This window comes from Salmo trutta, chromosome 26 (assembly GCF_901001165.1).
Source record: "Salmo trutta chromosome 26, fSalTru1.1, whole genome shotgun sequence".
In the NCBI taxonomy this organism is placed as follows: Eukaryota; Metazoa; Chordata; class Actinopteri; order Salmoniformes; family Salmonidae; genus Salmo; species Salmo trutta.
The window spans coordinates 42,282,319-42,294,876 of NC_042982.1; the positions used below are offsets into that span (position 1 = coordinate 42,282,319).

A 12,558-nucleotide genomic window follows, 5' to 3' on the forward strand; every position below is an offset into this window, starting at 1 on the left:
CCTATCAGGTACAACCCCAAATCCGTAAACACGGGCACCCTCATAGATGTCATCCTAACTAACTCGCCCTCCAAATACACCTCTGCTGTTTTCAATCAAGATCTCAGCGATCACTGCCTCATTGCCTGCATCCGTAATGGGTCTGCGACCAAACGACCACACCTCATCACTGTCAAACGCTCCCTAAAACACTTCTGCGAGCAGGCCTTCCTATTCGACCTGGCCGGGGTATCCTGGAATGACATTGACTTCATCCCGTCAGTAGATGATGCCTGGCTATTCTTTAAAAGTGCCTTCCTCACCATCTTAAATAAGCATGCCCCACTCAAAAAATGTAGAACTAGGAATAGATATAGCCCTTGGTTTACTCCAGACCTAATTGCCCTTGAACAGCACAAAAACATCCTGTGGCGTTCTGCATTAGTATCGAATAGCCCCCTTTTCAGGGAAGTTAGGAACAAATATACACAGGAAGTTAGAAAAGCTAAGGCTAGCTTTTTCAAACAGAAATTTGCATCCTGTAATATTAACTCAAAAAAGTTCTGGGACACTGTAAAGTCCATGGAGAATAAGAGCACCTCCTCCCAGCTGCCCACTGCTCTGAGGCTAGGAAACACTGTTACCACCGATAAATCCACTATAATTGAGAATTTCAAAAAGCATTTCTCTACTGCTGGCCATGCTTTCCACCTGGCCACCCCTACCCCGGTCAACTGCTCGGTATCCTCCACAGCAACCAGCCAAAGCCCCCACCATTTCTCCTTCACCCAAATCCAGATAGCTGATGTTCTGAAAGAGCTGCAAAATCTGGACCCATACAAATCAGCCGGGCTAGACAATCTGGACCCTCTCTTTCTAAAATTATCTGCCGAAATTTTTGCAACCCCTATTACTAGCCTGTTCAACCTCTTTCGTATCGTCTGAGATTCCCAAAGATTGGAAAGCTGCCGCGGTCATCCCCCTCTTCAAAGGGGGTGACACTCTAGACCCAAACTGTTACAGACCTATATCTATTATACCCTGTCTTTCTAAAGTCTTCGAAAGCCAAGTTAACAAACAGATTACCGACCATTTCGAATCCCACCGTACCTTCTCCGCTATGCAATCCGGTTTCCGAGCTGGTCATGGGTGCACCTCAGCCACGCTCAAGGTACTAAATGATATCATAACCGCCATCGATAAAAGACAGTACTGTGCAGCCGTCTTCATCGACCTGGCCAAGGCTTTCGACTCTGTCAATCACCGTATTCTTATCGGCAGACTCAATAGCCTTATTTTCTCAAATGACTGCCTCGCCTGGTTCACCAACTACTTCTCAGACAGAGTTCAGTGTGTCAAATCAGAGGGCCTGTTGTCCGGACCTCTGGCAGTCTCTATGGGGGTACCACAGGGCTCAATTCTTGGGCCGACTCTTTTCTCTGTATATATCAACAATGTCGCTCTTGCTGCTGGTGATTCCCTGATCCACCTCTACGCAGACGACACCATTCTGTATACTTCTGGCCCTTCTTTGGACACTGTGTTAACTAACCTCCAAACGAGCTTTAATGCCATACAACACTCCTTCCGTGGCCTCCAACTGCTCTTAAATGCTAGTAAAACCAAATGCATGCTTTTTAACTGTTCGCTGCCCTCACCTGCCCGCCCGACTAGCATCACTACTCTGGACGGTTCTGACCTAGAATACTACAAATGACTAGGTGTCTGGCTAGGCTGTAAACTCTCTTTCCAGACTCATATCAAACATCTCCAATCCAAAATCAAATCTAGAATCGGCTTTCTATTTCGCAGCAAAGCCTCTTTCACTCACGCCGCCAAACTTACCCTAATCCTCGACTTCGGCGATGTCATCTACAAAATAGCTTCCAATACTCTACTCAGCAAATTGGATGTAGTCTATCACAGTGCCATCCGTTTTGTTACCAAATCACCTTATACCCCCCACCACTGCGACCTGTACGCTCTAGTCGGCTGGCCCTCGCTACATATTTGTCGCCAGACCCACTGGCTCCAGGTCATCTATAAGTCTATGCTAGGTAAAGCTCCATCTTATCTCAGCTCACTGTTCACAATAACAACACCCACCCGTAGCACGCGCTCCAGCAGGTATACCTCACTGATCATCCCCAAAGCCAACACCCCCTTTAGCTGCCTTTCCTTCCAGTTCTCTGCTGCCAGTGACTGGAACGAATTGCAAAAATCGCTGAAGCTGAAGACTTACATTTCCCTCACTAACTTTAAACATCAGCTATCTGAGCAGCTAACCGATCGCTGCAACTGTACATAGTCCATCTGTAAATAGCCCACCCACCCAATCTACCTACCCCATCCCCATATTGTTTATATTTACTTTGCTGCTCTTTTGCACCCCAGTATCACTACTTGCACAACATCATCTGCTCATCATCATCTGCTCATCTATCACTCCAGTGTAAATCTGCTAAATTGTAATCACTTTGATACTATTGCCTTACCTCCTCATGCCGTTTGCACACACTGTATATAGACTTTCTTTTTTCTCTATTGTGTTATTGACTGTACGGTTGTTTATTCCATGAGCCTACCTGGTTAAATAAAGGTGAAATAAATAAAAAAAACAAGTGGTTTTAATTGTTGGTCATCTGTTCCGAGGAGTTCACACGCATAGTAGAGACACTGAGTGGACAAAAAAATTAGGAACACCTTCCTAATATTGAGTTGCACCCCCTTTTGCCCTCAGAACAGCCTCAATTTGTCAGGACATAGACTCTACCAGGTGTCAAAGCGTTCCACAGGGACGCTGGGCCATGTTGACTCCAATGCTTCCCACAGTTGTCAAGTTGGTCATTCTTGTTACACACAGGAAACTGTTGAGCGTGAAAAACCCAGCAGCGTTGCAGTTCTTGACACTCAAACCTGTGCGCCTGGCACCTACTGCCATACCCTGTTCAAAGGCACTTCAATATTTTGTCTTGTCCATTCACCCTCTGAATGGCACACATACACAATCCATGTCTCAATTGTCTCAAGGTTTAAAAATCCTACTTTAACCCGTCTCCTCCCATGCATCTACACTGATTGAAGTGGATTTAACAAGTGACATCAATAAGGGATCATAGATCTCACCTGGATTCAGTCTGTCATGGAAAGAGGTGTTCCTAATGTTTTGTACACTCAGTGTATATGTGTCACAAATGTAAGTAAGGTTTGAAATGATTAAATGTTTTAGTAAAATATATCTGTTAGGCCTTTTTTGCGATCAATTTACAGTCTACAAATTATGTATAATTATGTTCCTACCACCTGACCGTCCACACAAAAACAAAATGGACCCTCTGCTTAATCTAGTTGATAACACCTGATATAGGGTGTTAATTGGAACAGACGTTGTGTGTGTGTGTGTGTGTGTGTGTGTGTGTGTGTGTGTGTGTGTGTGTGTGTGTCAGGCCTGGGCAGTTCTTTTCCATGGAGGGCCACATTTAGAATATATTTTTGTGTGCGCGCGCTTATGTCTTATGGGTTAATACACTACAGGACCAGAAGTATGTGGACACCTGCTCATCCAACATCTCATTCCAAAAATCATCCCACTCTTCTGGGAAGGCTTTCCACTAGATGTTGGAACATTGCTGGTATAACAGCCTCCACTCTTCTGGGAAGGCTTTCCACTAGATGTTGGAACATTGCTGGTATAACAGCCTCCACTCTTCTGGGAAGGCTTTCCACTAGATGTTGGAACATTGCTGCTATAACAGCCTCCACTCTTCTGGGAAGGCTTTCCACTAGATGTTGGAACATTGCTGCTATAACAGCCTCCACTCTTCTGGGAAGGCTTTCCACTAGATGTTGGAACATTGCTGCTATAACAGCCTCCACTCTTCTGGGAAGGCTTTCCACTAGATGTTGGAACATTGCTGCTATAACAGCCTCCACTCTTCTGGGAAGGCTTTCCACTAGATGTTGGAACATTGCTGCTATAACAGCCTCCAGTCTTCTGGGAAGGCTTTCCACTAGATGTTGGAACATTGCTGCGGGGAAACATTCAGTGTCAACAATAGAGAATCAGGAAGGGGGCAAAATACTTTTTCATGGCACTGTATACATATACACACATGTGTATACAGTATACACAGACCTAATATCCCAACATCAGTGCCCCACCTCACTAATGCTCTTGTGGCTGAATGGAAGAATGTTTCCCCACAGCAATGTTCCAACATCTAGTGGGAAGTCTTCCCAGAAGAGTGGAGACTGTTATAGCAGCAAAGGGGGGGGAACAACTCCATATTAATGCCCATGACGAGCATGTGTCCACATACTTTTGGTTGTGTGTTCATACCATCTTTCTTTTCTTTCTCTGTACTCTCCTCCTCTCCCTGCAGGTCATCTACAACTCATTTGGAGGCACGTCTAAAGGACTACACTTTAACAACCTCATCATTGGCCTGGTGCTGCTGACTAGAGGACGAGATGGGGAGAAGGCCAAGTGTATGTTCTCGCTCTTTCTCTCGCTCGCTCTCTCTCTCTCTCTCTCTCGCTCGCTCTCTCTATCTCACGCTCTCTCTCTCTCTCTTGCTCTCTCTCTCTCTCTCTTGCTCTCTCTCTCTCTCTCTCTCTTCTCTCTCTCTCTCTCTCTCTCTCTCTTGCTCGCTCGCTCGCTCTCGCTCGCTCGCTCTCTCTCGCTCTCTCTCAATAAAGTGTGTGTGTGTGTGTGTGTGTGTGTGTGTGTGTGTGTGTGTGTGTGTGTGTGTGTGTGTGAGGCAGCAGAGAGCCAAGGCCATGATGACCAGTAATGGACCTTCAGACTGCAGCTACTCTGGCTTCTGTCTGAGTCTGCCTGCCACTGATGAGACCAACCTGCCTTCCAGAATGAACTCATTAACTGTGTGTGTGTGTGTGTGTGTGTGTGGCGTGTCCAACCACAGACCTCTTCAGCCTGTTTGCCAGTGAGTCGGGCGGCTACGCGGCGCGGGACGACATGGAGGCCGTGCTACGGGCATTGGACGGGGAAGTCCCGCCGTCTCTAAGGAAGTGCTTCAGCGAGGTCAGTCACAGATTACTGTCCTGTCAATCACCCAGACTGACACTTTGACTGACACACAACACACTCCAGTCATCACTCAGTCGGAGGTTCCGGTGTGTGTGTGTGTGTGTGTGTGTGTGTGTGTGTGTGTGTGTGTGTGTGTGTGTGTGTGTGTGTTTACACAACACACTCCTCTCTCCTCTCCAGTCATCACTGAGGTTCGGTCACACTGTGTGTGTATTTACACAATACACCCCTCCAAGAATCCAATATCATTATCAAACTACAGATTACTCCTTTAACATAAAAACACCCTGCTTGTCACTCCTCTCAGGCTCCTTAACAGCAGCATGTTTATATATATATATATATATATATATATATATATATATATATATATATATATATATATATAATATTTTTTTTTTTTCTTCATCCCAGCCCCCGTCCCCCGCAGGAGGCCTTTTCCTAGGCCATCATTGTAAATAAGAATTTGTTCTTAACTGTCTTGCCTAGTTAAATAGAGGTTAAATACAAATATCATGCAAATAACTGCTGTTCTCATGGTAATTGACCGTTAATTAACATAAACACATTTAGCATATCCTGGCTTCCACACATATCCTACAAGCCACTGATGCAGACCATAGGAACATCTACATTTTAAAAAGTCTACTAAATCCATGTAATATAGTCTACACCTTCACAATAAATCCATTTATGTATTTTAGACAGGTTTAAAGAAACATTATGATATGAAGAAAATGTATTGTCCAGAATATAAACTGACCATCTGTGTCATCTGGCTATGAGCCATGCCCTAAGCTTGTTCATTTAGCAGACGGCTTAAAAGACCCGTGAAATTCATTTATATGATAGGATTTTATAGTAAGAAGAATATAATTAGATGATGTAGTTATTTTTTTGCAACTTTAGTTGTGAATGATTACAAACCTTAGAATGTCTTTAGATATCAGAACATGTGTGGTCTGCATGACGCGACTATAGGTTATTGATGATTTGAGTAAGTCGCAACAAACAACAACTTACGCTCTGTTCCTTGCCTCAGGCTGCACACGCTGTTCTCTCATCAAGTGATCATATCACCCATAAGGCTATTCTCAATTTAATCCTCTCTTTGCTAATTTGTCAAATTTTAGTTTTGATTTAGAATGGCCCATTTATCAAATGGAACAGGGGGGGAAGAAAGGCATATCATCAATATGCACTGGAAATCAAATGAGGCCACTTTCCCGCCATTTCATTTTTTCACTCATGTTGGGTAGGCTACTCTGGTTGTTTCACTCCACACATCAACCACTGTTTTAAGGAGCATGCAGCCTCTCGCTGTGCGACAGCTGATATTCCGCCATAGGCTCCCCAAAACCTGTTCCTGTAGCTACCCTGTGCTTCAATTTGGGGGAAACCAAGTGAAATCTGTTCGGGGAACATCGACAGTAACAAGTTTTCACAACGAAACAACATATTTCATTAAAGTGTTGCCAGCCCCTCTGTATGCGCGCAGGAGAAAGGAAGGGAGGAGATGGAGGGGAAAGGTAATGTCAGCCTATTTAATTATGAAAATATAACAAAATGCCCTATTACCGGGCTATTCTAAATCAAATACATATTCACTATAATTGTAGACTAACTCATCGCCTAGGCCTGTACAGTTCTCTGCTGTACCTAATATACGTTGTATAATGACACAATCATTATTTTAATTCACGTTTTTTATCAGGCCCCTTGACTAATTACACATTTTGTTGTTGTGTTGCAGCCTGAATTAAAAATGGATTTCATAGATTTCTTTTCTCTCAGCCAGCCTCACACAATACCTCATAATGGCAATGTGAAAATGTGTTTTTAAATTGTTGCAAATTTATTGAAAGTCAAACACAGAAATGTCACATTTACATAAGTATTCACACCCCTGAGTCAATACTTTGTAGAAGCACCTTTAGAAAGATTTTAATCGCTCTCAAAGTTAGTCTCTAAGAGCTTTCTACACATAGATTGTGCAACATTTGCACATTATTCTTAAAACAATTATTCACGCTCTGTCAAATTGGTTGTTGAACATTGCTAGAGAGACATTTTCAGGCCTGAGTCAAAACTCAGCCACTCAGGAACATTCACTGTCTTCTTGATAAGCATAAAATGTAGAATTGGGTTTGTTTTGTCCAACTAAAAGGTGAATTCATGTCTCAGTGTCTGGTGGAAAGCAGACTGAACCAGGTTTTCCTCTAGGATTTTGCCTGTCCTTAGCTCCATTCTGTTTCTTTTTTATCCTGAAAACTTCCCAGTCCTTAACGATTACAAGCATACCCATAACATGATGCAGCCACCACCATGCTTGAAAATATGGAGAGTGGTACTCAGTAATGTGTTATATTGGATTTGACCAAACATAACACTTTGTATTTAGGGCAAAAAGTGAATTGTTTACCACATTCTTTGCAGTATTATTTTCGTGCCTTGTTGCAAACAAGATCCATGTTTTAAAATATTTGTATTCTGTTTAAGGTTTCCATCTTTTCACTTTGTCAATTAGGTTAGTATTGTGGAGTCACTACAATGTTGATCCATCCTCAGGTTTCTCCCATCACATCCATTAAACTCTGTTTTAATGTCACCTTTGGCCTGATTGGGTGATACCCAGTCACTTTGTAGCATTGATACACCATCCAAAGTGTAATTAATAACTTCGACATGCTCAAATTCTTTTTTTTTTTTTTTTTACATTTATACCCATCTACCAATAGATGCCCTTCTTTGAGAGAAATTGGAAAACCTTCCTGGTCTTTGACTGCGGGACCTTACAATGATCTGTATGTGTGGGGGTACGGAGATGAGGTAGTCATTACAAACTCATGTTAAACCATGTTAAGCAATATTATTGCACACATGCAACATATTATGTAACTTCTCATTTTTACTCCTGAACTTATTTAGTCTTGTCATAACAAAGGGGTTGAATACTTATTGACTCAAGACATTTCAGATTTTCTTTTTAAATCATTTGTAAAAATATATATATATATATATATATATACATACATACATACATACATACACACACACACACACACACACACCACACACACACACACACACACACACACACACACACACACAGTACCAGTCAAAAGTTTGGACACACCTACTCATCCAGGGTTTTTCTTTATTTTTAATATGTTCTACATTGTAGAATAATAGTGAAGACAAACTATGAAATAACACATATGGAATCATGTAGTAACCAAACAAATGTTAAACAAATCAAAATATATTTGAGATTCTTCAAAGTAGCCACCCTTTGCCTTGTAAGCTTTGCACATTCTTGGCATTCTCTCAACCAGCTTCATGAGGTAGTCACCTGGAATGCATTTCAATTAACAGGTGTGCCTTGTTAAAAGTTAATTTGTGGAATTTCTTTCCTTAATGCGTTTTGAGGCAATTAGTTGTGTTGTGACAAGGTAGGGGTGGTATACAGAAGATGGCCCTATTTGGTAAAAGACCAAGTCCATATTATGGCAAGAACAGCTCAAATAAGCAAAGCGAAATGACAATGCATCATTACTTTAAGACATGAAGGTCAGTCCATCTGGAAAATGTCAAGAACTTTGAAAGTTCCTTCAAGTGCAGTCGCAAAAACCATCAAGCGCTATGATGAAACTGGCTCTCATAAGGACCGCCACAAGAAGGGAAGACCCAGAGTTACCTCTGCTGCAGAGGATAAGTTCATTAGAGTTACCAGTCTCAGAAATTGCAACCCAAATAAATGCTTCAGAGTTTAAGTAACAGACATCTCAACATTAACTGTTCAGTGGAGACTGCGTCATTCAGGCATTTTTTTTATTTTTTACTTTTTCCTTTATTTAACTGGGCAAGTCAGATAAGAACATTCTTATTTTCAATGACGTCCTACCAGGGAACAGTGGGTTAACTGTCTTGTTCAGGGGCAGAACGACAGATTTGTACCTTGTCAGCTCGGGGTTTCGATCTTGCAACCTTTCGGTTACTAGTCCAACGCTCTAACCACTACCTGCCACCCTCATGGTCGAATTGCTACAAAGAAACCACTACTAAAGGACACCAATAATAAGAAGACTTACTTGGGCTAAGAAACACGAGCAATGGACATTAGACCGGGGGAAATCTGTCCTTTGGTCTGATGGGTCTACGTTTTAGATTTTTGGTTCCAACCGCCATGTCTTTGTGAGACGCAAAGTAGGTGAACAGATGATCTCCACATGTGTGGTTCCCACCGTGAAGCATAGAGGAGGTGGCATGGGGATGCTTTGCTGGTGACACTGTCTGATTTATTTAGGCATACTTAACCAGCATGGCTACCACAGCATTCTGCAGCGATACACCATCCATCTGGTTTGCGCTTAGTGGGACTATCATTTGTTTTTCAACAGAACAATGACCCAACACACCTCCAGGCTGTGTAAGGGCTATTTGACCAAGAAGGATAGTGATGGAGTGCTGCATCAGATGACCTGGCCTCCACAATCCCCCGACCTCAACCCAATTGAGATGGTTTGGGATGAGTTGGACCGCTGAGTGAAGGAAAAGCAGCCAACAAGTGCTCAGCATATGTGGGAACTCCTTGAAGACTGTTGGAAAAGCATTCCAGGTGAAGCTGGTTGAGAGAATGTAAAAAGTGTGCAAAGCTGTCATCAAGACTAAGGGTGGCTAGTTTTAAACAAATTAAAATATATTTTAGATTCTTAACACTTTTGGTTACTACATGATTCCATATGTGTTCTTAGTTTTGATGTCTTCACTATTATTCCACAATGTACAAAATAGTAAAAAATAAAGAAAAACCCTTGAATGAGTAGGTGTGTCTGAACTTTTGACTGGTACTATACATATACATGTCTGCTTTGATATTATGTGGTCTTGTGTGTAGGCCAGTGACCAACAAAAATCTCTATTTAATCCGTTTTAAATTTGAGCTGTAAGACAACAGCATTTTGTAGAAGTTTAGGGGTGTGAATACTTTCTGAAGGCACTGTAGTTTATGTATAACCTCTAATATTCATGAGTGTTTTTTTTTTAAATTAATCATCACCTTAGAAAACACTGTCCATTCCATTTTTTAAATTTTTACATTTAAATTTTAATCATTTAGCAGACGCTCTTATCCAGAGCGACTTACAGTAGTGAATACATACATTTCATGCATTTTTTATTTTTTTTTGTACTGGCCCCCCGTGGGAATCGAACCCACAACCCTGGCGCTGCACACACCATGCTGGCGTTGCAAACACCATGCTCTATCAACTGAGCCACAGGGAAGGCCATTCCGTTGTTAGGCTTCGTAAATAACATCCACAACGACCATGTTTTGCTTTCAACCTCTTAAAGGAACTTCTTTCTTCAAATTGATCAATCACAGCGAGGTGAGATTTTAAAAAGCACATACTGTTTTAATGATAAGTGTTTTGGCATTTTGCATTGATGTCAGAGTGGTTTACAGAGACAATAGCGTCCTGAGTACCAGGTTCATTAACGACCCTTTGATCTTTAGCGAGCTGGGTACTACCAACGAATGTCTGGAGTGCATAAAAGGTGATTACCGGGACTCAACGGTCACGTAGAATTTTACTGAGGTCATGACTGCCGGTGTGGCGGTAAATATGGTTACCGCAACAGCCCTAGTTTGCGAGCTCCTTACTAATTAGTGACCTTAATTCATCAATCAAGTACAAAGGAGGAGTGAAACCCGCAGCGACTTGGCCGTCCGTGGAATGAGTTGGACACCTGTGGTCTAGGTCATGGAAATAGCAAGTGTTCCTAATATTTTGTACTATGGGTGTATTTGTTTTGTAACTAATGTGTAACTCTATTGGCTAATGACACTTCCACAATACATCTCTAATATAAACGCTAATCCCTGTCCGTCTCCCCGACAACGTTTCCTACCGCTACCTCCTTTTATGATTTGGTAACCAGTTGTTGATGTTTTTTGTTTTTCTTTTGTCTCAGGGGGAGAAAGTAAACTATGAGCGCTTTAAGAACTGGCTCCTTCAGAACAAGGAGGCGTTCACATTCTCCCGTTGGCTGCTCTCCGGAGGCGTGTGTGTCACCCTCACAGACGACAGCGACACGCCCACCTTCTACCAGACTCTGGCCGGAGTTACACACTGTGAGTGACTGCTACCGTACTCCTCTCTACAGCTCCAGTCCTACCCTGTACACTGTAAATAAACTGGCGCTACTGAAAGGCTTTCTATGGAATTTGGTGTTCATCTGGGTAAAGTCGACAACAACAACAAAAGTGATGGAATCTCCCAAAAAGACAGGTCATTTACCTGACTGTTTTAGTTCGGTGCACATATTTCATATTATTTGGTATTTGTCACCCTCTGTCACATTCTCTTTGTCATTCATGTCCCTCCTTCTTTTTCTGTCCATTGGAAAGAAAGCTCTTACATGTAGCTGTGTCCAAGTCCAATCAAAGATCATCCAATCAAAAGATCTTAGCTGCTTCCTGTCCTGAGACCAATCAGAGAGCAGGAGAGATCTTTGCTGTCAATCCGGGAGAGTACCTGCAGACAGCTCGTAATCTGCTGCTGCCCACTCCCAGATCATCCTCTTAACTCTATGAGCGGTGTGTGTGTGAGAGAGTTCAGGTGTGTATGTAGGTGTGTGTGTGTGAGGGAGTTCAGGTGTGTGTGTGCACTCTTTGGCCGTGAGGACTTTCCAGAACATACTTCACTCTTGGCTAAGCCGCCATCACCGACCGGACACACAACAGACGCCATGGAGGACTGACAGGCTTGTTGTCGGGTTGGGATAGTATTGGAAAATCCTTGGATTGGAACCAGGATGGCATGAGTTAACGTGGTGTGTTTTTTTGTTCCTGAGCTGTTAGCCGTCGGTCGGTGGAGTCTACTATGGTACACCCCAGTCCTGTCGGCACGTCCCAGGGCATGTATGGTGGAATATGGTATGGTACCTCTGTTGTCACTCTGACAGAGTCACTCCTCTAGGTGGGTACTGGGCACACCACCTCCTGTAGACTAGTGTCACATCCCAAAAGGCACCCTATTCCCTATTACGTGTACTACATTTGACCAGGACCCATAGGGCTATGGCCAAAAATTGGGAATTAGGTACTATTTGGGACTGCCTAGGAAGTGGTCAACACTGACACTAGTGTGTTTTTTTTTTTTAACAATGAACCGATAGTTGGAGTGAGTTAGTGGTTGTACTTGCTGTGTAATCCTCTTCCTGTTGTGGTGATTGGTGCAGGAAATAAAAGCACAAAGAAGCACTTTTTTTCACTTTCAGATTGTGGAAGTGTATATTTAGAGGTCTTGTGTGAACTCGCTTGCGTGGCTTGTTTTACGAAACCCAAGCGCAGATTGCCAATTATTTCTCTCAGTATGTCAGGCTACTCAGTCATGGAGATGTAGTCTCTTGTTTGAGAACAAAACACTGTCAGCCTGTATTTTAAACAGGCTCAAACCGCGAGCTCCAGCCATTTTAAAAGAGATCAGCCTCAACCAGCCAGGTAGAGTCCTGTCCTGAAATGG

General features: G+C 42.7%; 1 protein-coding gene across 2 annotated transcripts in view; it reads left to right on the plus strand.

Moving 5' to 3' along the window:
• usp32 (ubiquitin specific peptidase 32) overlaps positions 1-12,558 on the plus strand; it is a 99,754-nt gene that overhangs the window by 36,583 nt on the left and 50,613 nt on the right. For both annotated transcript variants that reach the window (XM_029715987.1, XM_029715988.1), the window contains exons 3-5: positions 4,362-4,467; positions 4,905-5,023; positions 11,006-11,165. In XM_029715987.1, coding sequence (XP_029571847.1) covers positions 4,362-4,467; positions 4,905-5,023; positions 11,006-11,165 — 385 coding nt within the window. The remainder of the gene's footprint in view (positions 1-4,361; positions 4,468-4,904; positions 5,024-11,005; positions 11,166-12,558) is intronic.